The following is a 26,802-nucleotide window of genomic DNA, read 5'->3' as shown; positions in this document are numbered from 1 at the left end:
GCAGTCACTTCACAAGGCAGAAATTGTTACCCGGGCAATAAAAGTCATCGCGGCTCTAGGACCTTGGGAGTGGGCACATGGGGGCACGGGGGTGCAGGTGCCAAGCACCATGGGTTAGGCCCGAGATCGGAGTCCGGCCGCCCCCCGACAGCAGCCGCCTCCTGCTCCCCGCGCGCCCCGGGCGCCACCATGTCGGGCGACAAGCTCCTGAGTGAACTTGGCTATAAGCTGGGCCGCACGATAGGTGAGGGCAGCTACTCCAAGGTGAAGGTGGCCACCTCCAAGAAGTATAAAGGGACGGTGGCCATCAAGGTGGTGGACCGTCGGCGAGCGCCTCCGGACTTCGTCAACAAGTTTCTGCCTCGAGAGCTGTCCATCCTGCGGGGAGTACGGCACCCGCACATCGTGCACGTCTTCGAGTTCATCGAGGTGTGCAACGGGAAGCTGTACATCGTCATGGAGGCAGCAGCCACCGACCTGCTGCAGGCAGTGCAGCGCAACGGGCGCATCCCGGGGTCACAGGCGCGCGAACTCTTCTCGCAGATCGCGGGTGCCGTGCGCTACCTGCACGACCACCACCTGGTGCACCGCGACCTCAAGTGCGAAAACGTGCTGCTGAGCCCTGACGAGCGCCGCGTCAAGCTCACGGATTTCGGTTTTGGCCGTCAGGCGCACGGCTACCCAGACCTGAGCACCACCTACTGCGGCTCGGCCGCCTATGCGTCACCTGAGGTGCTCCTGGGCATCCCCTACGACCCCAAGAAATACGACGTATGGAGCCTGGGCGTTGTGCTCTACGTCATGGTCACCGGGTGCATGCCTTTCGATGACTCGGACATTGCTGGCCTGCCCCGGCGCCAGAAGCGCGGTGTGCTCTACCCCGACGGCCTCGAATTGTCGGAACGATGCAAGTCCTTGATCGCCGAGCTGCTACAGTTCAGCCCATCCGCCCGGCCCTCGGCGGGCCAGGTGGCGCGCAATGGCTGGCTGCGGGCCGGGGACTCCGGCTAGGAGCCGGGGTTCTCGCTGTTCCCGCCGCACCAGGCCCTGAGCCAGGGCGGCGCACGCGCGACAGGCGAGCTTCGGGAAACCCGCGAAGTCGCCGCGCGCCACTGCGCACGAGCCCTGTCCCTTCCCCTGCCCCCACGGCGGCGGCCCGCAGAGGCCGGCTGTTGGATTCTGGTTCCTCCTGCACAACCCGATTGCTGGAGGGCGCATGCACATCCTCGATTTCTGGCGAGAAGGCCCCGGGAGGGGCGCGAAGAAAAGAGAGAGAAGCATTGCGCCTGCGCGGAATGAGCTCCTGCTGCGCGATGGGTGGCCCCGGCGCGGAGAAGCTGCGGGCCGGCGGTGCACTCCAAGTTCCAGGTTGGAACCTGCAATAAATTCGCTCTTCCTCGCAAGTGGCTTTAGCGGTGGACCCTTGTTACGGAGCAGAGGGGCGGGGAGGTCTCAGCACTTTAGAGAAAGCCATGTATGTGGAGATTCTAGCTTCAGACCTCAGAAGGGAGTTGTGGGATTCAAACCCGGAACTTTTGAGTTCCCCAAACTGGCAAACTTCTAGAGGTTCTGTAGTCGTCCCCCGGGATGTGATGATGCTTGAATTGGAATCGGCGTGGGTGAAGGAGGGGACTGCCTGTCAGCAGAAACTGAGCATTTGCAGATGGGGAAACTGAGGCCCATACAGGTGTCAGCTGTGCAGAGATAGCTATGGTTTGTACTCAGGTCTCTTGAAGCTGAGTCCTGGGTGGTGGTACTTTCTCTATGTTTACAGGTAGTTTACAGGGAGAGAACAGACCCAGCTACTGGTGCGGATTTCTTTGTTGTTGCTGTTGGTGGTGATGGTGGTTTGTGTGTGTCATGCTAGACCACGGCTTGCTTACTCCAGACATCTCACTATGCAGCTTAGGCTGGCCTGGAACTTGGACTCTCCTGCCTACGCTTCCCAAGTTCGGGATGACAGGTGTGCAGCCCAGTTCTGCATGTCTTGATCCAGGACCTGGGACTCCAAGAGGCTTGAACCATCCTTGCCTTCAACAGAGTGCAATGTGACAATGCAAGTGCAATGTCAAGTAAAATAAGACAAGACGTGGAAATAATTGTGAGTTGTGCGGAATGCCAGGTGAGGCAGAGATACCGTGGGAGAGACTGTGAAGCTGTTTGGGGGCTGTGCCCAAACCATTAAAAATGGCACAAGATGCCAGGAGTGTGGCACACACTTTTAATCCCAGCGCTCAGGAGGCAGAGGCAGGTGGATTTCTGTGAGTTCCAGGACAGCCAAGACTACACAGAGAACCCTGTCTCAAAAAACCACACACAGACACACACACACACACACACACACACACACACAGAGAGAGAGAGAGAGAGAGAGAGAGAGAGAGAGAGAGAGAGAGAGAGAGAGAGAGAGAGAGCGAGCGAGCCCAGGACAGAGTGATGCTGGGGAAGCTCCTGGGGTTGAAACAGGAAGGGAATGAGAAAATGAGAGGAGCTAAAGCAATACTTCAAAGGGGACCTGAAGAGGGAGGAGGTGGCTGGGAGTCTTGCCTGTGACTTTACAGGGGTTTGGTGACAGTGACTGTCTGGGAAACATTGTCAACCCTCTCCTGTCCCTGTATGAGGCCCAGGTAGTCTGAGGGGTGTGTGCTGTGGGTCTTGCTGTGCTCAGTCCCTGCTCTCTCCTCACAGGTGCTCTGGAGGTCCAGTGTGAGCTCTATCCTCATGCTGGGCACCAACTGCCTCATTGGTAGATCGGGAAACTGAGGCTACAAGAGGGGAGGGGCCTAAACTCTAGTGCTGTCTGGAATATGCCAAAGCCTAGGTAGAAACAACCCACCCTCTGGTGAACAGGGAGGCTCTGGGGTTACAGTTTTGTCCTCAGCACCTGAAACACTGGGCAGGACACCGTCCCTGAGACTTGGGGAACGGTGTAGCTCAGCAGATTCCATAGATGGAGTCTATAGCATCGTCCAGATTCCAGCACCTTCAGAATGGATCCTTATCTTCACATAAGCTGAACTACACCACCCGCTTCCCATTGCTCCTCGGGTGCTGGGGTTGGAACCCAGAACCTACTGAGACTAGGCAGGTGATCACCTTCAGAGCAAGCCCCAGCCCCACTCTGGGGGATTCCAGGCATGGGTTGTACCCTATAAACGGAGGCTTTTCTGTCTGCCCAGTCCCGCAGTCGCTTTTAAAATAATTACTCAGAGGCTTAATATTAATTACAAACCATTTGGCCTATTGCTCAGGCTTATTACTAACTCTTACAACTTAAATTAATCCATTTCTATTAATCCATATTTTGCCACGTGGCTTCATGGCTTTACCTATTCTAGTACATCTTGTTGCTCCAGTGGCAGGCTGGTGTCTCTCCTGACTCCGCCCTTCTCCCTGTATCTCTGCTTGGATTTCCCACCTGGCTCTATCCTGCCTTGCTATAGGCCAAAGCAGCTTCTTTATTAACCAATGGTAATAAAATATACTCACAGCATACATATGGGCTATCCCACAGCAGTATTCCTGAGCCATACCCTCAGATTTGTTTTTGTTTTTTTGAGGCATGGCCAACCTGGGCTACTATGTAACCCAAATAGAGCTTGGAGCAATCCTCCTGTCTCCACCTCTTGGGCAGTGTGATTACAGGTATGCACCCAAAAGCCCAGCTTCCCTTTTTACTTCTCTCCCGGCAAGATGGTCTATGTAGACCAGGCTGGCCTCAAACTTACAGAAATCTGCCTGCCTCTACCTCCCAAGCACTGAAATTAAAGGTGTGTACCACTAGGCCTGCCTTTTTTTTTTGGGGGGGGGGGGAGGGCATGTTTGTCTGTAAACATGTGTGTTCAGAGCCTGTGGAGGCCAGAAGGCATCAGATCCCTGGAGGCTGGAGTTGAAGATGCTTGTGAGCTGCTATGTAGGTGCTAGGGACAAAAATGGGGTTGTCTGCAAAAGGAGCCAGTGCTCTTAACCGCTGAGCCACCTCTCTAGCCCCTAATGTTTTAAGTAAAGTGACTCCAATGGTGCTAGGTGCCTGTCATCCCTGCCCTTAGGAGGTGGAAGCAGGAGGGTCAGTTCACAGGCAGCCTGGGCTTAAAGCAGATCACGATGTAACACTGAGCATCTCAAGCTGATGCAGACACCGATGGGGGACAAGCCCACAGCTCTGTCCATGCTGGGAACGTTCCAACAGTGAAGCCTCACAAGGCAATGGGAAAAACAATCACTCCAGCAGTGTGGCCTCAGGTGTGCAGAACTCAGTTGGGATTCTCACTGAAACCCCTGCCTGTTGAGGTCAAATAGGATCTGATACACAGCAGGGTAGAGGGATGCCTTGTTCAAAAGGCATGTGCACCCCACCTTTCACACACCTCCACTTTAAGGCCACCAGAAGTTGGGACAAAATACTGGGGTCCCAGGAAATTAAAGAACAATACAGTGACATTTGGTCCGTTTCTTTATTGTCCTTCAGGGTCTCAGAATTCCCCGACACAAGGAGGCTACCAATTCCAGCTCATTTATTGGAACATCTATTCCAGTTTGGTGGCAAAATTTAGAAACAAGAATTATCAAAGATTTAGTCACAATAAATACAAGTGGCAGCTGCCCCAGCCCCCATACTCTGCACTACTGTAACTGTTGTTATACATGGATTTAGAAACCACTTTTTGGCAACAGTCCAAGGTCTTCAGGCTGACATGATTTGGAATGGTGAGGACCACCCTTCCCCCAAACACCATTCATTCTGATACTCACCCAGGCTCTCTGCTTCCAATTACATGTGGCATGGGGGTATTAGGGCCAGCACTGCCCCCTTACTCCTTCTGCCTGGGACAAGCTTTGGCTTCCCTGAGGTGGGGGTAGGGGTCCCAGGATGCTCAGGGCCACTGTTCCCCTGACCCAGGTGACACTTGGGAGTCTGGCAGAGGTCTGGTTCCTGATGTTCCCACAAACTGGGTACCAAGCTGGGGGTGGTTCGATGGGCACGTGTCTTCCACTTAGTCCCTTCAAACCTGTACATGTGCCCCCACTGACCAGAGCCATGGATAAGTTTGTGATTGCCTCTGGGCAATCAATGAAGTAGGGACCATCACTCCTCACCTTCAACTCCCAAGTATAGGCATGAAAGTACCATGCCAACCACATTTAACTTTTTTTAAGTTCTTTTTAAGTCAGGCGTGGAGGTGCAAGCCATTAATCCCAACACTCAGGAGGCAGATCTCTAGGAGTTGCAAGGAGCCCAGGACCCAGGTCATAAGAATAGGGATAGGAGCCAGCTTTGTAGCTGGCACAGCACCCTAAACACCTAGTCCTCAGCTCTACTGTCGCTGTGAGGGAACAGGCAGCACTTTCCAGTTAATTAAGGCACCTCACACTCTCAGCCCTCCTTATACAGAGCATTACCAGTGTCCTCCCTGGGCAGATGCACCAGTAACCCCGGGTCCCTGCTGTAGCCTGCCCCCTGTGAGGTGAACTAGCTACTGGGCTCACAAGCCTTAGGTGACAGGCGAATGTCAGGATGGGGAGCAAACAGCAGACTTGCAAGGCTGGAAGGGTAGAGGTCACAAGTGTGCCAACAGAGCCCCCTGGTCAGCTCAAGTGGAGGTCTTCGTCCAGCGCCAGGTAACATCTGATCAATGACTTCATGGAACTGAGGACTCTTGGCTGGGAAGGCTTCTAGCAGAGAGGCCACCTAGTGCTGTTGGCTCCAAGGAGCCAGAAGACATTGGCCATGTCACTGAGCAGAGGCCAGCCATCCAGGAAGGGTAGAAAATAGGAACTAACTTGCCAGGCACACAAATACTCAAGTAAGAAATGCTTGCATATATTTTTGTATTTTTTTTGGTGTAAAAACTCCCCCTCCCCCCAAAAAGGGTCAATTTCTGTTCATTCCCCCAAATCCACCCTGGGAAGTGACTCAAACCTAAAAGCACTGAGCAACTTGGGTTTCACACAAAAAGATTTCCAAAACTCGGAACTCCCGTATGTATGTCTAAACAATTCCTAGAGACGGAGGATTTGCACACGAGTGAGCACAGGGTTAAATGAGCCTTTATTAGGAGGAGGTGGGGTTCGTATCTGCAGAGGGCGGTGGTCTGCAGAACAAGGGTTTAAATTAAAGTCCCTAACTGTATTGTGTCAAGGGAAGCCAGGGCTGGTCGGGATCTGACAGCAACCAATCACTGCAGACGTGCAGCAGGCCACCCTGTGCGAGCTGGACACATAGCGCTGCTTCTGCCTTTCACCATGGAACCAGTTTTTAAAGAGTGACGGGAGAAGGAAACAAAACTAAAGTAGACCTGGCCCTTTCAAAGACATCCCCGTGGACTGAGGAGGAGTCGGAAGTAAACCCTGCCAACCCCAGGCATAGGGGTTCTATCTGGGCCTACCTGGGTGCCTCTTGGGCACCTTGAGATTGTGTCCATCAAAATAAAGAGGAAAAGGAAAGAAATTTTAATAAAATAAACCACAAAAAAATAACCCAGCAGCCTCCCTGCCAGCAGCCAGCTCTGGTTCCAGCACAGTGGGCCCAGCATCCCTCTGGAACCTCTGAGACTCACTCTGCTCAGTGTGGAAGCCAGGGGCTGCAGCAAGCAGCCAAGACACACCTGGACTCATGGTGCTGCCACTCAAGAGTGTCCTCTGGGGCTAGGGACTACACTGTGCACAACAGAGACCCTGGGTCTACACAGTTCACTTTTAATTCCATCATCATCGTGAGGTGATTAAAAAAGAAAAAACAAAAACCCAAACTCCAACCTATAGATGGCCATGAGGAGGCTGAGACTGAGGAGCTAAGATGGGAAAAGCCGAAAGAGAACAAAACCCCGGCTCAACTTCGGGAGCCCCGGTGCCAGCTGGCCCGGGCATGTCACAGTGTCCAGGGTGAGCTCCCACCCATGCTGGCCAGGCAGAGCTGGCCCCAAGGTCCGAGTTTCTGCTGGTGTCGGGCAAACTAAAGGCAAAAAGGAAGAAGAAGGCCCACGGGGGAGGTCCCTGGTTCTGATCCTGGGCACCAAGGTGGCACCCTCTTCCGGCCACTGCAAGGCTAAATAGCCAAGGCCTGAGCTGTCTCAGGCAACTTGTTAGGAGGGTAGTCTGCGCGTCCTGGACCAGGGGGCCGCGGGAGAGCAGAGGGCCTGTCCTCAGCTGGGCCGGGCTCCCACTATTTCCAAGTGGCTGATTGGGGGATGGAGCGTGGAGGGATCATGTCCAGGAGGTATTCCCGCTGACGGTCCACAGCCGAGGTGGTCTTGTGCACTGCCAAGCTTGGGCTGACGAAGGCAAGGGTTCCACCTGCAACAGAGCACAGTGATGGGCAGCAGTGATCCAGTTAAGTAAGGCTGACCAGGCCCTGGATGCAATCTAGACTCCCACCTCAGCACATACCCAAGGACTCCTCATGAGTAGGACCATGACCCACACAGCCTACATCCTGTCATCAATCATCTCAATCCCAGACCTCACTGAAGTGACCTAAGTATGGAACAGTGGTCAGGGTTCGGTGCTAAGAGAGCAGTAAACTTCCAACAAGGGTTTCTGCACCATGCAATGGAACTTCATATAATAGTGTGACTGAAAAGCAATTCTCCCCAATGTATGACAGCATACATAAGTGAGATTAAGGTTCTCTCTGCTGGCCAGGCTGGCCTCAAACTACAAGCCTTAAGTGATCCTCCTGCCTCAGTCTTCATAAGTACTTGGGGCCATGGGATGACGACTTGCTCTGCTTAGATTTTTTTTTTTTTGTAATTAATGATTTATTTTTAGGCTGGGTGGTGGTGCACACCTTTAATCCCAGCACTCAGGAGGCAGAGACAGGTGGATCTCTGAGTTCCAGGACAGCCAAGGCTACACAGAGGAACCCTGTCTTGAAAAACAAAAAGATTACTTTTAATTGTGAGCGTGTGTGTGTGTGTGTGTGTGTGTGTGTGTGTGTGTGTGAGCACACCTGAGAGCCAGAATTGGGAGGTCTGATCCCCTTAAACTGTAGTCACAGGCAGTTGGGTGCTCTAGAAGAATACCCCATGCTCTTAACTGCTATGCCTTCTTTCCAGCCCACTGCTTGGATTCTGAGAGCCACTACCTAGGCCAGGCTGGCTTCTTAGTAGAGTCTCCTGCCTCTCCCTCCAGTGCTGAGATGACAGCCGTGTGCCCGGGGATGGAACTCAGGGCCTCACGGCCCCCAAGGAAGTGCTTGGCCACTCAGCTCCATCCTCAACTCTCCTCGTCTTCGTTAGACGGCAATTCCTGCATCGCCCACCCAGGCTTGTCTCAAACTCTTGGGCTAAAGCCATCCTTGTGCCTCAGCCTCCCAAGTAGCAGGGCCAGTAGATGAGTGTCAATGCGTCTACTCTCGTACTTACGCACCACGGGTGTGTGCTATCAAGCCCAGCTCCCCAGAGGTCATTCAGACAAGCCCACAGCTCTTGGCTCTGTGCCGACCCCTGTGCACCACCCCTTCTACACTGCCTTGCTGCAGAATATGTGTTTAACTACGTAAAGGATGCGTTGCATTTGCTTAATGATGTAAAGATGCATTGCTGTTTTACCTTGCCTGCCTAGGACACCTGACTGGGCTAATAAGAGCTGAATGGCCAATAGTGAGGAAGGAGGTATAGGCAGAACTTCCAGGCAGGGAGAATAAGTAGAGGAGGAATTTAGGCTCAAAGGAGAAAGAAAGGAGACAAGAGGGAGACACTAAGGGCCAGCCAGCTGGACATGGAGGAAGCATGAAAGCACAGTGAGAGAGAAAGGTAAAAAAAAGTCCCAAGGTAAAACGTAGAGAACAGAACCAGGTTAAATTAAGTTAAAACAGTTGGTGGGATAAGCCTAAGCTAAGGCCAAGCATTCATAAAAAATAACAGTCTCCGTATCTTTATTTGAGAGCTGCATGGTGGCCCAAAGAAAAGTCCAACCACACTGCCTGCCAAGGCTCCCTGGCTCTTGACCGCCACTGGCACACACCCTGTTCCTCCAGCTGTTTCTCCAGCAGAGTGGGCTACCGGACAGCAGGGCTGGGGGCTGAGAGCCCCTGCAGGAGCTCCACTTAGCTGTGCTTTGAGGGTGGCACTGCTGCCCATTAACACCCTGCACAGCCCACCCCATCACTGGCTTCACGGTTCTGCTCTGGTGCACTGGCAGAGGGCAGTGGAAGAGTGATGGGGCAAACTCTGGGAGCTGGCACCATTACCCTCTAGACTAAACTCAGGAAAGGGCTGAGGGAGGATGAGGGGTTTGTTGCTAGTACTGGGGTAGTGGGTGAGCAGTCAGCAGCCATCAGCTAGGTGCTTACATTCTGAGACAGACTAAAAGCGAGCGTAAGAAGCTCTTCTTCTGGAGGCAAGGTGTCATTTGTCCCAGGAGGGATGGCAGTGTTGAAGAATATAACTTTTTTTTTTTTAAGATTTATTTATCTATTATGTATATAGTGTTCTGTCTGCACATATCCCTGCATGCCAGAAGAGGGCACCAGATCTCATTACAGATGGTTGTGAACCACCATGTGGTTGCTGGGGATTGAACTCAGGACCTTTGGAAGAACAAGCAGTGTTCTTAAACTCTGAGCCATCTCTCCAGCCCTGAAGAATGTAACTTTAACCATGTAAAAGTTATGTTGTTTATGTTGCATTTGTTTAGTGATGTAAAGATGTGTTGTCATCTTACCTTGCCTGCCTAAGGCACCTGATTGGTCTAATAAAAAAACTGAATGGCCAATAGATAGGCAGACAAGCATAAACTAGGCCAAGCATTTATAACTAATAAAAAATCTCCATGTTAATTCTGGAAGAAGAAGGCTGAGTCAGGAGATGCCAGCCTGCCGTCCAGGGAGCAGCATGTATTGGCACACAGGTAAAGCCACGGAACATGTGGCAACATATAGATTAACAGAAATGGGCTGAGTTTAAGTGTAAGGAGGCTGGAGATGGCTCAGCAGTTAGGAGTACTGGCTGCTCTTCCAGAGGACCCAGGTTCAATTCCCAGCACCCACATAGCAGTTCACAACTGTCTGTAACTCCTGTTCCAGGGAATTCAACACCCTCACACAGACATACATGCAGGCAAAACACCAATGTACATAAAATACAAATAAATAAATTTTTAAAAAAAATCTCCATGTCATGATTTGGGAGCTGGTTGGTAGCCCCAAAGAAAGCCTGCTACATGGGAGCAAGAGGCTGTGATCTCAGAAGGGTGTGGGATATAGGCCCTCTGTACTACTTTTGATAATGTTGTTGGGGAACTAGGTGAGTTTCGAGTGTTCCGGACCAGCTTGTACCAGACTACACCCCACAAACAGGAAAGGGTAGCCTAGTGGCAGAAGTCTCCAGAGGCATACCTGCACTCAGGGGCGTCTTCTTCCAGTTGGAGGTGGTGCCCTTGCTGGTGCCCACGGCTCTCTCGGAGTGTCTGCCAGTCCTGCTTACCAGGGCCGTAGCTGAGGCCGCATTCTGCAGTTTGGGTGACTGGCTGAATGTGTGCAGAACGCCACGAGGTGCTGTGGCTGAGCCCCGGGAGAGCTGGCTGGAAGCCTACGGAACACAAAGGGAGCCAGGCTCACCACGGGCAGGGGTGGCCAGGCTGCTTGGAGTAGCCTCTCCTTGTCTGGCTGACCTCTTCCCACCCACTTGGGTCCCTAGAGTCCAAAGTCAAAACAGCCATGTGAGTTACACTAGGGGGAGAAGAGGGAGAGGAGACAGTGGGGGCGGGGTGAGAGAGTGAGCACGGGAGAGCACGGGAGAGCACGGGAGAGCACGAGCACAGCAAGAGCTGGTGACTGCGGTCGTGTCTGCGGCTGGGTGAGGCCCTGGCCGGGTTCTGACCTGTAGCACAGCCCCGTTACTCCAGTCACGGGCCTCTCCTGAGCGGAACGCCAACTTACGTCGGGGCTTTATGACCTACACAAACGGGATTGAAAGGTATGTCAGCAAGGTCTGTGGCACTAGCCCAAACCGGCTGAGGGTGCCCTACCAGACAGGCCCGGCCATGGTGGTAAGTGCCAACACCTGCCGGCTCCAGATACTGCAGGAGATGATAGAAAAAATGTTTCTGGTGAGGTACAATGTATGATCAGACAGAAACCACAAAAAGGAGCAGCACACTGTGGGGATGGGAGGTGGGGATGGGGGTTGGCGCACACCTTAATCCCACCACTCAGGAGACAGGTAGGTCTCTTGTGAGTTCAAGGCCAGCCTGGTCTATATAATGAGTTCCAGGGCAGCTGGAGCTACATGGGGAGACCCTGTCTCAAAAAAAGAAAAGAAATGAAAAAAAAAAAAAAAAAAAGAATGGATGGGTGCAGGTCCAGGTCCACACTCTACTCCTCTCCTTCAGCTGGCCAGGGTGCTTCCGCTAACGGCCAGCAAGGCTCTCAGCGGTCATTTTAGACAGAAGTACTTGCCCGTGCACTGGAGTGAAAGCTACAAAATCTAAAGAAACTGCAAATTAGTGTTTTCACTGCCAAATGCCACCATTAAGTGCAATTTAGCCTGCAGTTAACCACCAGGCGGGTGGGCAGAAGGGGACGCCTCCAGAACATCCTGCAGTCTAAGAATGGTGAAGGCTTCTGCTCTCACCTGCTTCAGCGTGGGATGCGGGGCTGTAGGCTCAGCCTTGGTGCTGGCAGTACCCAGGCCCTGCTGCAGCAGTCGCTGCTCCATCTCCTGTTCTTGCTGCAGCGCCTTCACAAAGGCAGCCTTCAGCCGACTGGTGTGCTCCACCTTGAGCGCCTTCTTTTGGTTGGACGTCATGCAGTTCTCACACATGACAGTTCCACCCTTCTCCCGCCAGCGGCATGTGAAGTCCGTCTTGCACTGAACACACATGTAGGGCTCCCGGGATAACACAGCAGCAGCCGTGCTGGCAGAGATCCTGCCCGCTGAAACAGATGGGCAACTTTGTCAAAGGGCACTGGCCTGGCCAGGAACCTCCTGTGGGTACACAGAGGCCACAGTGGATGAATTTCAAAAAGGCTGTGGCTGAGCATCCCTGGTACCGACTCATGAGGGGCCTGTGATACTGGCCTGGCCTGGCCTGGCCATGGCAGGTGTCCTAACTAACAGATGTGTCAAAAGTTACCCTGCCTTGTCAGTTACTTGCCTTGTAGGCAAGTGGGTATTCACTCCATCTTCTTGGGGATATGCTACCCAAACACTGAGGGTGGCTGAGGCCGGGAGACAAGCAACTTCCTCTTCGTGTGGCTGGTAGCAGAACCAGGCCTGGGTCCCAGGAGAAGCCCGGCTGAACTGCGGAGTTGGGGACATGCACTCTGGGCCTCCCTGCACGCCACAGCATGGATGGGGCAAAGGAACAAATGCACACTGAGGGACTCCGTAGACAGGATTCTGGGGAGGCCCCAGAGCTAAGAGATGGTCCCTGCACTAGCTGTCCACAGCTCTGGCCCCACCTCCCCTGTACACTGAAGGAGGGTAAGGGCCTGACAGGATGAGGCTGGGGAGTGCTCTGGTTCTGAGCAACAGTGAAGTTAGTCTAATGACTGCTGCCACTATTATCACAGGCAGATTCCAGCCAACCCTGCCTGCTAGGGATGGAACCCAGGACTTGCATGCATTCAGTGCCCTGCATGCATGAGTACCTCTCCCTAGCAGTTCTTCTATCAATGTCACCTCACTACAACAGAGTGCCAGCACCCAGGCTTCCCAGCAATGCACACTTGGTCTCTTCTGAAAGCTCAAGAGGTGTACGTTACGAACCCCATGCCAAAGAGGGTGGTGTTGAGCCACAGGGGCCTGGTGGTTGTCTTCAGGGCAACCCTGTGCTCAAGGAATGCTATAGAAGTTACAGAGTAGTATGCACTCGGCAAACCTCTGAGTCTGTTGGCCACCAGTGCTCTGGGTTGCTGGTATGTGTGACCCCAACTCAAGTGTATGGGGCTGAGGGTCCCAGGAGCCTGGAACACACACTCAACAACCCACCTCCAGGAAGGCAATGGGCCCAGCTCTGCATGCTCCCACCACCTTCCTCCTTGCACAGTAGAGCAGATAACAGAAGCCCTTCTCTGTGCACACTGTCCCTTACCTGTGTCAGAAGAGCTAGCACTAATGACCACAGTCAGGGTGCTGAGGTCTGCTGGGTCCAGTCATATTCACCTTTTTTTTTTCTCCTGGCATCTGACAAAGCCACTTGGGGGTGGGAGGAGAGGCTGGCCACCATTTAACCTAACAGCTCAACATCAAGATACATAGGCCAATGTCTGGGTGCCAGATGGGCCATCCACCCACTCCTTCCCTGTCTAATGCTGTTTCAATGGGGTCCTGTAGATATCCTATCCACACTGTCCCCAAAGACAGGAAAGAAATAAGCCTGGCCCAGGCAAAGGTGTCCCTATCTGTCCTTCTGGCCAAGAAGAGTAGAGGCTTTGAAAAATTCTGCTTCATCCAAGGGTCAGCCTCCTGCAGATGCTCAACCTCACCCCTCACCACACCAGGAACTGACTTCACAGTAGAACTGCTGGCAACATGGCTGCCTGAGATGCCTTTTGCCAGAGGCTACAAAGGGAGGTAAAGCCACCCACTCACCCTGTGTCTCCAGCAGGTTCTGCACCACCTCCTCCAGGCCCACCAGGTAAATGAACTCATTGTTGGCAGCACTGGGCAGGAAGTTCATCTCTGGAGCAGGGGGCTTGGGAGGCGGGATCTCGAGCAGTGTCTTCTCCAGTTGCTTTCGCAGTGCTAGCTTGGCAGCAGCCTGTCGGCTGGCTGGAGACTCAACAGATGCCACCACAGAGGCCACACTGCTGGGGGTGGAGCTGGCCTGAGCAGAGGCAACTGTTGTCCCCTTCAGTGAGGCTGCGCTGGGCTGTGGAGAACAACTAGGTGAGGCTCAGGCTACCTAAAGCAGGCTCCATGTCAGATGCACACTGCAGTCCTTACAAGAGTAAATCTGAGCCGGGTATGGTGGTCCACTCCTTTAATCCCAGCTCTCGGGAGGCAAGCGGAGGTACATCTCTGGAGTTCGAGACCAGCCTGGGCTAATAGTGAGACCCTGTCTCAAAACCAAACCAAACCAACAAAAGTAAAGCTGACTGGCCTGCCACTACCTAAGTCCACGGCTGCAGGGACACCCAGGTTCTATATACCCAGCTCCCTGCATGCCTAGGAGAGCAGCAAGACCAAGCTGGGAAGCTGCAGTGGAGTAGCACCCAGAGTGCTACTTCTCGATTGGTTCTGAGTCTGTACAGGGCCATGAAGAAACACAGCTCCTGCTTGGCCCCCGTCACACCCAACTCCATGTCCTCATTAGGGTGGTCTCCAACCACCCCACTGCTGCATTCCCGAAGCCCAGGCTAACCATGCCAGTGCCAGGTTCCTAGGGTGTTGTAGGGATTGTCAACATCTCCACAAGATATGAAGAGCACCGTGCACTCTTCTTCCCCAGGTGAACAGACAACCAAGGCCCACAAACACTACTCTGTGGGGGCTCCAGGTGCAGGTGCCTCCCTCACAAAGCAAAGGGATCCAGCTCTGGCTTCCAGCCTCTGACTGGTAGGGGCCCTGGCTTCACCACTACCAGTCCACCCTGGTGGCACACTGCACACAGCAGAGGTAGGACATGGCGGACTGTGTAGAGCTGCCCGCCCCAGTCTTTTGTTTTAGCTGGGACACACACTCTTCCAAGTGGGAGGCAGAGACAGCCATTGTCTGCACTGGAACTGGACTTTACCACAGGCAAGGCCCCTTTGTCAGAGCTGTCCAGAGCCCAGCCCTGTCTTGTCGGAGGAGGGCTGAGGAGGGCGGAGGAAGGCGGGCAGCGACAAGGAAGAAAGAACTCTCTGTCAGCAAAAGGCCTGCAGACTGGGTCATTTCATCTGTCAGACAAAACCCTTACTCTAGCCCTTTTCTTTCCATCCTGCTACCCAGGGGTGGGGACAGACCCTCCCCACCTCAGAGACTCTGTACAGAGGTGGAGGAACACACAGCTAAGAATAGCCCACTGGGCTATGGGAGGATCTGTGACATGCTGTCCTCCCAGCCTGAGGACACAGACAGCAGGGGGTGGGGTGGGGATGGTATTGCAGCAGTGGCTCCAGAGGGCTCTGGTGTGCCTCTAGTGGTCTCTCCACTCTTTCCTCGAAGCCTGCTGTCTCTCACATTCCTGAACCCCCAAGCAGTCCCCACACTTTCTCAAAAGCTTCCTAACTTTACTAAAGGTCAATCTGTGTGTGATCTTCACACCTACAAGAACCCCATCAGACTCAGGAGTCAAGTGTGTGACACCAGCCCATGCCCAGAAGACACGACGACACCTTGAGATCTAACAGCAACCCTACCCCAACCTTGCACCTAGGTTCCAGCCTCACCTGAGGGATGTTGACAAGTAGACTGGTATTGGGGACATTGGCAACACGGATGAGTCCCTGTTGGATGATCCTCTGTCCCTGAATCTGCATGCTGGGCACTGAGGCACGGGGGGCTAGGAGGAGGGGCGGTGGCCCCGTGGAGGAATGCTGTCTGATGTTGTGAATCTGCTGGGAGACAGGGGACAAGAAATGCCACTGAGACCAACCAACCCTGGCAGGCCATGGGTGAACACCCGACCCCACCCCAGCACACACATCTGACTCACCTGGGCCCCCCTGACCAGCGGCGGCATGACTACTTGGGAACTGGCCTGTGGTCCCAGTTTGGCAGACACCTGCTGCCCACCTCGGACCAGTGGTGGTGGGATGATGCTGCCGGGCATTCGAGCAGAGGAGGTCTGTTGATGACATTGAGGCCCAGAATCATATATATTTTATTTTAGAATTCCTTCTGCTTTTTCTTCCCCAGTGCTGGGATGACAGGTTTGAGCCACCAGCCTAATTTATGTGGTACCCAGGGCTTTGTAACACGAGGCAGGCACACTACATACCAAGGAAGCCACAGCTCTAGGTTGGTTTCTGTTTTAAGGTAACAAATTAAAAACCAACACACAAAAACTCAAGATTAGCTAAAACATCTATTTGTTGCACACATGACTCTGGGAACCCAGCGGAAGGAATTATGAGGGTGTGACAGAGCCACCAAAGCCTGTGGGCAGAGGCCTGAGCCGAGAGGCCTCAGTAAAGTCCACCTGAAGAGTGCCCTGCTCAGCCACTATTCAGTCTCACTGGTTGATCACCACTGACCAGTCTGTGACACTGACAGTAGCCTGGTTTAGCAGGGTAGTTTGGGGCACACGTGACACTTGGTCCTTGCCTGCTTACTCAGGAGGTGGCTCCATGTTACCTTACTCAGGAGGAACAGGTAGCCCTTGCTTCCACAGGACCAAGGCTGCTCAGGAGCCTGGTTATAAGTAGTGGTAGTCCTGGACAACAGGCAGAAGGTTACACACTAACCTGAAGTGATGTCTTGCCAACAGGAATGTTCTGTGTACCCCGCACGAGTGGGGGAGGGGTGGTCACGGCACTCCCCGAGGAAGCTGCAGGCTGTAAGACAGCAGGGTGCGTCAGCAGGAGGTGGTGGGTGGACGGTCTTGCACACACCATCACCCTACAATCACCTCCTGCTTGCTCCCTGCTGCCCAGGCACCCTGTGGGTTGGGCCTCTGCCCTGGGCCAACCCCTCTAATCCTGGGATGCCCAGATTCTGACAAGGCTCTGAGGTGGGCAGCACGCGTACCTTCTGCACCGTGGCTTCCTTTTGTATTTGACTCTGTCGCAGTTTCTTCAACAGGACCAGCTTCGCTTCCTCTAGCCTCAACTCCTCCTTCAGCTGCTTGATCATCCGCTCTCGCTCTTCTGGGCTGCTTTTCTATGAGAGCAAGAGCACAAAATCGGGGAAAGCCTCAGTAGAGGCCACTCTGCAAAGCTGGGGTGGCCAGGCTCCCAGGCATGGGCACAGGCCCTGCAAAGTCTCACCAGGAGCGCCTCAGTGCTGGTGTCCTTCAAGGCTGCTGTGGTCAGTCCATTCACCCTTGGGCTTGATGGCTGCTCACTGTCAGAGAGCACGATCACATCAGGTGAGGGGGGTCTCTTCTCAGACTTAATGTCACTGTCAGACAGAGGTAACAGGGATTAACAGAGCAGAGCACTCGACCCCTGCCAGCCTCCTCCAGATGCCCTACTGCTGCCAAGTGTCTCCTCTTGCCACCTGCATCATGGATGTTCTCACTGGTCACTGTGGCCGTCCACTTCAGATCATGTGCCTTGCCTGTTGAGTACTTGGTGTATCATGGATACTGTGGAAAGTGCTACTCTACTGTGGAGCTAGATTGTGGGTACACACACTGAGCTGCAGATCTCAGCTTCTGAGTGCTGGGCAGGATAGGACCTGAGCACTCCAAAGCCAAGGGCTCTCACATGCTCACACTGGGAAACACCCAATGGGAAGCCCACCCCTCCCTTAACCCAGTCCTACACACAGCCCCCAGAAAACCACAACAGCTAGATGGCATGCTGTTGGCCTTTGCTTTTCACAAGGGAACCTGGGGCCATCTGTGGGACCGCCTACCTAGGACACACATGGGCAAGAGGCTGCAGTGACCACAGGTTTTGAAACTCTGTCTCAAGCCTCAGATCTGCCGAGTACGACTGTTCTGGCTGAGGATACCAATGCAGTCCTACTCAATACACTTTGCCTTCTGCCCCCAACCCTGCACACTCCTCCACGTTAGAGAAAGCTACACCATGCAACACTCGCCACTGTCACCCAACCTTCTAATACACATGCCACAGTGTGCAGGAAGCTCGCTTTCCCTGTGAATGAACAGCCAAACACAGCTCCCTATGAGCTGGTTGTGGCAAGAGTGGCACTGGCTGCCGGTCTCTGAGCTGCTGGCCCAGCCAGCCTATGTCACTCCGACGCTGGACTTCCCTCTTTGTGAAGGGTGGTTACTTCTAAAGCCTCAGGGCCAAATGTGCTCTGTTGCTGGACCATATGGTTAGGGGCAGCAAATTCTAAAGAAGGTACTGTGGGGCTGGAGAGATGACTCAGCGGTTAAGAGCACTGGCTGTTCTTCCAAAGGTCCTGAGTTCAATTCCCAGCAACCACATGGTGGCTCACAACCATCTATAATGAGATCTGATGCCCTCTTCTAGCCTGCAGGCAGAATACTGTATACATAATAAATAAATAAATCTTAAAAAAAAAAAGAGAACTCTGCTGTCTCTCCAGCATCATGTCTGCCTGCACACCACCATGCTTCCCACCACGATGAAAATGGACTAAAACTCTGAAATTGTTAAATCAGCCCCAATTAAATATTTTTTTTAAAAAAGGTACTGTGAATAGAGGGCGGGCTACAAACTGCCCCTGGGTGTATACCCCAACACCCTTTGAGGACCCATTTCCCATCTCACTTGTGGAAAAGCAGCTCAGAACACGTCCACTAGGTGGCACTGTGACATAGGAAACAAACATGGATCAAGTTAACAGTCCACACAGTGGTTTGTGCTAGAGCAGAGTGAGATGAGTCACTGAGTGAAGAGCCTCTGGACCTCACAGTCCTCAGGAAGGAGGACAGAGGCTGACCAGCCAGATGTGGCTCTGGCTTCCTGGTTCCACTCAGAGGCACATGGCAGCTACACACCAACACTGGCAGTGGCTGCCAGACTGTCAGGCCAGGGGCAAGAACAAAGTCTGAGGGCCCAAGCCTGGGGTCCACAGTTGAATATCAGGCTTTGGCCTAACCATTTAAAAGAGACCTTGGAGGGGCTGGAGAAATGGCTCCATAGTTAGGGGCACTGGCTGTTCTTCCAGGACCCAGGTTCAATTCCTAGCACCCATACGACAGCTCGTAACTTGTCTGTAACTGGAGTTCCAGGGGATCTAAAACCCTCACACAGACACATGCAGGCAAAACACCAATGCACATAAAATAAATAAATCATTAAAAAAAATTTGAGACCCTAAGCAGCTCCCTCAGGTCTCAAATACTCCAGGTCTGACTCTCCTGGATGATGGTCCCATGGGTCCTATACCGCCAAAGATCAGCTTTCAAGGTGACTTGGTAGCTCCGACTCCAGGCCCACAGGCTGTGCACACCATCAACTGTGCAGCAGCAGAGGCCCAGCCTGGCGCTGTGTATGTGGTACTGGACAGAGCAACCGGGCCTGAGAGGCACCCAGCACAGAGTTATAGTCCAGGACTGGGCTTCCTGGGCATGCACAGACTGAAGAACAGCCAACTGCAGGGTCTATCTCTTTTCTATCTTCCTGAGGTGGACCGCTTAATAAAACTTGAGATTTGCCCGAGGAATGAGGGGTAGGGCTGGGACAAAGACCATTCTGGACTGAGGCCTATTTTTGGAAGACAGCCAGCCCTGACCACTGTGCTCTCTGAACCAATCTTGGGCCCAAACTCATCAATAACACACCTCAGAGGTGATGTCACTACCAGTAATCACTCAGCGTCCCAGCCACAAGAAGCCGGGAGTGAACTTCCTCTATGCTAATCAGGCCACCAAAAAGTCACGTGACAAAGGCATTTCCCTCCTTGGTCATGTGACCCTTTAACCGTGCCTTCCAATGTGAAAACCATGGCAATGGGCAGTTCTAACCAGTTTGTGACATACAGCCTTCATTTTGAGAAGAGAGGTAAAGGTTCAGGTGCTATCAGAAAATGGAGGCTCCACTCACCCCAAGGCCCTTCCTGTGCAGCCTCCAGGGGACTGTGCATGTGTCTTAGGCACCCGGTCACCTGTGGTCATCTCTCACATACAGAGAAGCCACAAGCCCATCTCGTTTCCAAACTAAAAAACTTTTCAAAGCTCAGCTTTTTAACATAAGTCCCTTCAAGATTCTCTGTACTTTTCTACAAAGCTTTTAATTTAGGAACAGGCACACGTGGGATCACACTAACAGGCACTGGAGGGAGACTTTTAACTTATAAAACCCATGGGCAGGAGAATAAAATGTAGCAAGAGGAGCATGGAGAGTGGCATGCAGATGGCTCTGTCGCATGGCCAGGCCTCCTGGGACAACTGCATTTATCTGGAAGCTGTATGAACTTGTCCTGCCTGCCTATGTTGAGAACACAGTGAAACACGAGGATACAGTGGCTTCATGTCACCAGCAAAGACCCCTGGAAACAGGCTGGCCTGGTCATCAGCACCTGTACAGGGGTAGACCTTGCCAGGGGAAGTTCCTGTCCATGTTCCCTCAGCCTGATGTGAAGAAAGAGCTTCACAGGAGACACAGAGTTGGCTGGCCTCAGGGACTGGACTGCTGTGGTTCTCAAATGGAGCTTCCTGGGGCCCAGGGAAAACCCTGTCCTCCCAAACCTGTATCATCTTGGCACCCACTGAGTAGTGGGGAGAGATTCTGACTATGACAAACAGCGGCTCTGTCCTTAGGATCATGGCCCACTGGAACACACAGGACACAGGAGAGAAGACAAGTTCACAGGTGGGAACAGAACAGAAGCACTAAAGAAGTAACAGCCCAAAACTTATTTAAGGGGAAGCTTACCCAAGAAGACCCACAGACCCCAAACATAGAGCACTCCTACGCATCTCAAAGTACAGAACGTCAAAGAAAAGGTTCCAAGTAATGGTTGCCCAGACCCACACTGGGCACAAACAACCCAGCACCTAAGGTCAGAAACTGCGCAATGGGGTCTTTGAAACATGGGGCCTCTGAGCTAACCATGACCTACAGCCCAAAGACACGTCACTTAGAACTACAAGTCCTCCTCAGGGCCAACACTAGAGCCCAGCATGACTAAACTATGACCCACCCAACTACCCTTCTGCACCTAAACCTTGGACCACAACACACACTAGCTTTAGCTTGACTTCCACGCCTGCACCTTGTCTACCAAACCCTGTCCAGCCTTGCCGCCATCACCTTTCAATGGTCCTCTGCCTTCAGAATGGCTCATGTACATTCAATGGCCCCATGGCACATAATCTGAGGGAGATCCCCAGACCTGCAGGGGCCTCAAGGTGTTGCTTGGCAAATGTGGCCTTAGTCACCTAGCATGTGTCTGTGTTGAGAAGAACACAGACAGATGGGACAGGATGAACAGATGACACCATGCCAAGGAAAGCCTGCCCCCTGAACAGGCCTTCCTTCTTTCCTCTTTAGGTGGGACATCTTTCTCTGACTCACAGGAGGGATTCCCCACCCTGAGTATATCCCTCTCACATAGGTGACACCTTGCTTCGCAGATCCTGAACAAGTGCTCCCACCACCAGAGTGGGAGGGCTGGACTCACTAAGACTGAGTAGGGCTGGAGTGAAAGAGATCATGTGGCGAGCCAGGGGACTGCACCCCCCCCCCCAGTGCTGCCTCCTATAGGTATCAGCACTCTCAGTGGAGGGACACCCACAAAGCTGTGCACTGGAGACTGATGGGGCTCAGGCTGCTGCGAGTGCCCCACACGTGAGAGGCAGCAGGTTGTCCTGACTCTGCTTCTTGAAGGACACCACCTTTTCTCTACTTCTCTCAGGGTCTTGAAGGCTCAGATGTCTCAGCACCACAAAGAGAGGGAGTCCTACTGCCCCAAGGCAATATGACAGCAAGAGGGGCTGCTCTGGCGCCCAATGCTCACCTAGCAGGGGCTTTGCTAGCCCTAAAGGACCTGTTCCCACCTTGACAAGATGGGGCTGTCTGGCCAGGCTCACACCTTTAATCCCAGCACTTGAGAAGCAGAGGCAGGTGTATCTGAGTTCGAGGCCAGCCTGATCTACAGTGAGTTCCAGGACAGCCAGGGCTACACAGAGAACCCTGTCTCAAAAAACCAAAAACAAACAAACAAACAACAACAACAACAAAAAACAACACAAAACAAAAAAGGTGGGGCTGTCTGCTCAAAGCCAGCTCTGAGGTTGGTGTGTATCCTGTTGTATCAGGCCACAGGGACTGCCTCTCCAAAAACCGGCAGGCCAACGTCCTAGAGGCCACAGATGCAAGTGTTCAGCAACACCAAACTCCCCTGACAGACATTCTGACAAGTCATAGCCCGGTGAGCTGTAGGTATGGGGCGGGGCTAGTTACTCCAAGAGGGTCTCTAGCCACAAAGATCTGGATTAGAGGGGGGCCCTCCTGAGACCCCAAACACAGCCTAGGGGGGACACCTGTTCAGGCTTACAGGCTGGCAAAGTGTGTGAATGATGGGGTCCACTGCTGCACCTTGGGCAATTCAAGACAGGGCTTGTCCACTCGAGATCCCACTGACATCTAGGGTCTAAGTGAAAAATCTTGCATGTGTGGGCAGCTGTTGAACACCAAACCCTGAAAGGGTTTCACACTGCTGAATCCCTGAGCTAGGTCACAGCAGCCTGATAGCTTCCTTACAGGCCTTTAGAACACTGGCTCTGGAAGAGTGTAACTGCCCCAAACCACATGGTGTAGGACAAGCCCTCTGTCTGAGGGGACAGAAATGGGTTTGGCCAGTGTCAACCATTATATGTGACTAATGGACACTGAGGACAGCTGACATAGGACCAGCTAGCCTGCAGCCAAGCAGTACAGCATCAACACAGCACTGCTTTAAACTACTACACCGAGGGGTCTATGCCTCTTTTCTCAGACTGTCCCCAACAGAGGACACTCACAGGAACAAAGCAGGGAGCGAGAAGGAACGCAGGAGAGGAATGTATTAGTGACTGCCTGCCACACTCAGCAGCTCCCCACACAGGGCAGTGGAGGCAGCCTTGTCTATAGGTAGGACAGGCTGAGCCAAGCACACAGCAGACCAGAGCTACAGGAGAAAGGGGGAGGAGTCACCCTGGAGGGTCCATGGAGGCCTGGGGCACTTGTGCTTCAGGGGCACACCTGCAACGCATCTGACTCAAAGCTAAGAGCACTTACATGTGTTCCACTCACTGCACTATTGGCCACCCAAACACAAACCCACTTCTAGGAAGTTCTACTAGAGAGCCCCCACCCCCGACAGGGTTTCTCTGTGTAGCCCTGGTTGTCCTGGAACTCACTCTGTAGACCAGGCTGGCCTCGAATTCAAGAGATCTGTCTGCCTCTGCCTCTGAGTGCTGGGATTAAAGGTGTGCACCACCATGCCTGGTACCTATTAGAGAGCTTTAACAGTGGGCACCATTCCCTACCAGACAACAACTGACCTGGCAGCCCCAGGGCTGAATATGGACACACTTTTCAATGACCTTTCTTACCATCTGGGCACAGGAGCAACTTACATGGACACCCTCCCCTCTCCTGCCCTCTGGTGCTTTCTCCTTCAGGGACCCTTGTAACAAGAACAGCAGCCCTGGCTAGCCTGTCTTGGGGTGAGCAGGGGACACAAATAGGTGCTCTAAAGCCCACCTGCTCCTTGCCATCCGGCCTTGAACAGCATCCATCCTCACACCTCCAGGCTATAACCCAAAGGCCTCTGGCTGGGATGCTGGGATGCAGAACATGCTCCACCTTTCCAGCACAGAGGTAAACAGATGGGGTGGGATTTTTGAAAGCCAGCCATCACTGTTCCTGGAGACTTCACCTCCAACTGCTGCTCTGGAGCTCCAACATAGATACAGGAAGAGGCAGCACATGGCTTGTAGGGCTGCACTACAGAGATGCAAGGCTAGCTGGTACCCAGCTTGAACTGCAACCTCCTTCCAGGTAAGGACAGTACAGAGCAGCTGAAGGTTGTGGAAGCAGCTGGGGGACCACAGTGGCATGTTCATGGGCTCAGAGGCCTGTCATCCACCCAAGGAGGCCAGAACAGCTGGGGCCTTGGGAACGCTAAGTTCTATGTGCTTGGCTCAGAAACAGCAGAAGGGATCAGTAGGAAGCCCCAGAACCACAGAACTGCTGACCATTTACAGTGGCCACCCATGTCAACCACAGTGTGACACTCCTTATTAACAATACTGCCAGTGTGCAAGGGAAGATACAAGTCATGGCAGGACTAGGTTCAGTGACTGCCCAGGGTCACTCAGCCAAGGCCTGCAGACAACTTGGACCCTCCAGGGATGAGAACGCCACTGTGAGGGGTGAGGTGGCCCATGAGGATTGCTCAGGAAAGAACATGTGCACAGGGAGAAGCTGGTCCCCATGCACTGTCAGCTCTGACTGTCATTCAGGTAATCATGTCCCATTTGTGGAGTTAAAAGCTCATCTTTATAGCTAAAGTCCTGGGTCACTGGCAGCATCCACAGCAGCACTTTCAAGTAGGTAAGAAAGAGATAGTGTAAGTAAGGACACTTCATCAGTAAACAGGAACCTGTCCTACAGCAGGTCACCAATTGACTGTCAAAATACTGGGGTGACATTTGGTTAGCGGGAGGTGCCCAGCACCAGAGGTTGAGATCCAGGCCAAATTCCCCCCAGAAAGGAACACCATACAATGCCCCAGCAAAGCAGAAGCTGGACCTATAGCAAATATATGTAATCACACCTCCCAGAGAAGAGGCCAGCTTGCTCACCAGCAGAGTAAAAATGGCCTGTATGCTGGGAAAAACCACAAGGAGCCAGAGTAGGCACCAGCACAGCTGCCTGGTTTGCCCCTTTAGATATCTGAGCTTCAAGATGTGTACTCAGCCCAAGTCAGGCAGTGCACGTCAGTGTGTGGACAGAATGGCACTCAAGTCATGATGCTTGGCTGGCTCCACCTGTGGATCAGAATACTTGTTCATCACAGGAGTCCTGAAACGTGTTTTTTTAGTACTCTGTGACAAAGGAGACAGATGAAGCAGTCCTGTAGTGTAACATATGACCTTTCCTGGATGAAAAAAGGAGGAAGTAAAGACTTGTGTACTTTAGGAACTTCTCCCAAAATGGTCAACACAAAGACCTTAACTTCATAAAAAAATTGATTGAGACCAGCAATTAAGTAGAATATTCTGATGAGCAAAGTTTAGAAATGTGGGTTGTGTGAAGCTGGGACATTTGGAGTCCCTCTGTGCCTACAGAAAGGAGTGTTCAATCATTCCAACGACAGGTTCAACTCCCAGGAGAATCCTAAGAAATCAGAGTGAACAGTCCTCCCTTGAGGAAGCAGCCAGAGCCCCACACTTTATACACAGGCGGTACAAGAACTTCTTTCCAAAGGGTGTGAGGAATAAACCAACATGCCACTGGACTAGAGGCTCAAGGACGATGCCAGCTGCACCAAGTCTGACAGTACAGGTTCCCCCAGCCCCGCTGCCACCACAGAATATCCAACCCCGATGGAGGGATAGCAACAGAACACCTGGTCAGCATACCTCAAAACTATCCCAAGGGCTGGAGGATATGGTGAAGACCAAACACCACATGGGGCCTGGGACACTAAGGGACATTTGAGGGTAACTAAAGCAATGAGAACAGAGTCCAGGATGGTTAATACTTGGGAAGCTTGGTTCGCTATCTGTGCCAAGGTCCACAGCGATCTGTTCATGTTGGGATATACAAGAGGGCTTTATAAATACTCAAAAAATTTAAAACTATGGGGCTGAAGACACAGATCAACAAGGTTAAGAAGTGCTTACTGCTTTTGCAGAGCACCAGGGTTCAGGTCCCAGCATGGATATGGCAGCTCAGAACAGTTAACTCTGTTCTAGGGATCTGATGTCGTCTTCTGACCTTCAGCACCAGGTACACACACGGGGCACACCAGTAAAACATTCATATACATAAAATAAAAATAAATAAGTATTTTAAAAAACTAACTTACATTAAAAATATATTTCTTTGTGGTCAGGTGTAGTGACTCACACCCATAATCCAAGCACTGGAGAGAAGCTAGGGCAGGAGGATTCCAGTGAGTCTGAGAATAGCCTGGACCACAGAGAGTCTGTCTCAAGAACAAACAAAAAACGTTTCTTTTGCTCAGTGTGCAGGAACACAGTGGTTTCCACACATCCATGGGGCAGGCTCATTTGGAGGTGCAGCTGCAACAGAGGACCTGTGAAGCACACACGGTCACCCCACAGCACTACCATCCTCCCTTGGTACTGCAAACGCTGGTCCATCCTAGCACGACTCCATCCTAACAGCCACCACCGAGCACAAAAACACAGGGCCCAGCAGCCAAGTATTCCAAGAGATTTACTAAACAGAGATGGTCACTGACTTAAGATAACATCATGTATGCTGCTACTTCAGAGGATTATAGCCATCTTTAATTCAATTAATAACTATTTTTAAATTTCGTGCTACATTAGATGTCCACAGTCATATTCCACAAATCCAAGTTGCCTGGAGCCATCAGATCCCTGGAGCCATATACATGGGTCCTCTGGAAGAGCAGCTACAGCTCTCAACTGTATCTTTCCAGCTCCAGAAAAGAGGCTGGGTCACTGGGTGGATTCCCCAATCTTGTCATCCCAACATGTCATGACCTGTGGTGACTTTTTCCCTGGCTGCCAAAGCTGTGTTTTCAAATGCCAGGCAAAGGGGCGCACACCCTTTATCCCAGTACTCAGGAGGCAGGATTAGGCAGATCTCCATGAGTTCAAAGCCAGCCATGGCTACATAGTGAGACTGTTTAAAAGAAAAGGTTTAAGCTATATGCTGGTGTAGTGACACAGGCCTGCCATCCCATCGCTTTGTAGGTAGAAGCAGATCAGAAGTTCAAAGCTCTCCTCAGCTACACAGTAAGGACAACCTGGGCTACACGAAACCTCGGCTCAAGTACTTGCTTTGGTGGCACTTATACTAAACTGAAACAGTACAGAAACTAATTAATGCAGCCTCTCCGTGCAAACCTACTAAGTGTTCCAAACAGAACACACACACACACACACACACACACACACACACACACACACACACACACACACAGAGTCGTTCTATGGCTTGGGATAGAAGAATAGGAACATACAGCAATTACTGGCCATGTCTCCCATCTCTCTGGACACCAGACACCACCTCTCCGTCTCCCGCTCCTGAGGGAGTACAGGGCCTTCCATGTTGCCATGGCACGT

The 26,802-nt window shown here is 52.5% G+C and overlaps 2 protein-coding genes across 14 annotated transcripts in view; one reads left to right on the top strand and one right to left on the bottom strand.

The window, feature by feature from the left end:
- The first annotated feature begins 43 nt into the window (after positions 1 to 43).
- On the top strand, positions 44 to 1,403 carry Tssk6 (testis specific serine kinase 6). Its single transcript, XM_059244608.1, has one exon. It carries the CDS (start codon positions 190 to 192, stop codon positions 1,009 to 1,011), a length of 822 nt encoding a protein of 273 aa, XP_059100591.1. The 5' UTR covers positions 44 to 189; the 3' UTR covers positions 1,012 to 1,403.
- Positions 1,404 to 6,680: 5,277 nt separating this feature from the next.
- Positions 6,681 to 26,802, bottom strand: part of Gatad2a (GATA zinc finger domain containing 2A) — a 97,085-nt gene continuing 76,963 nt past the window's right edge. For 12 of the 13 annotated variants that reach the window (XM_059244724.1, XM_059244730.1, XM_059244727.1 and 9 more), the window contains 10 exons: positions 16,856 to 16,988; positions 16,617 to 16,748; positions 16,334 to 16,423; positions 15,583 to 15,714; positions 15,317 to 15,484; positions 13,536 to 13,815; positions 11,574 to 11,875; positions 10,821 to 10,895; positions 10,337 to 10,529; positions 6,681 to 7,293 (listed from right to left, as the gene is read on the bottom strand). In XM_059244724.1, coding sequence (XP_059100707.1) covers positions 7,163 to 7,293; positions 10,337 to 10,529; positions 10,821 to 10,895; positions 11,574 to 11,875; positions 13,536 to 13,815; positions 15,317 to 15,484; positions 15,583 to 15,714; positions 16,334 to 16,423; positions 16,617 to 16,748; positions 16,856 to 16,988 — 1,636 coding nt within the window. In that variant the 3' untranslated portion in view covers positions 6,681 to 7,162. The remainder of the gene's footprint in view (positions 7,294 to 10,336; positions 10,530 to 10,820; positions 10,896 to 11,573; positions 11,876 to 13,535; positions 13,816 to 15,316; positions 15,485 to 15,582; positions 15,715 to 16,333; positions 16,424 to 16,616; positions 16,749 to 16,855; positions 16,989 to 26,802) is intronic. The other variant, XM_059244728.1, reaches the window with a different exon arrangement.

Source organism: Peromyscus eremicus, chromosome 17 (genome assembly GCF_949786415.1).
Source record: "Peromyscus eremicus chromosome 17, PerEre_H2_v1, whole genome shotgun sequence".
Classification (NCBI taxonomy): domain Eukaryota; kingdom Metazoa; phylum Chordata; class Mammalia; order Rodentia; family Cricetidae; genus Peromyscus; species Peromyscus eremicus.
The sequence above is the reverse complement of the archived record's forward strand: the minus strand, read 5'-3'. Positions and strand labels throughout refer to the sequence as shown.

What these genes read in the sequence shown, in the direction of transcription:
- Tssk6 (XM_059244608.1), top strand. Translation starts at nt 190, where the DNA reads ATGTCGGGCGACAAGCTCCTGAGTGAACTTGGCTATAAGCTGGGCCGC.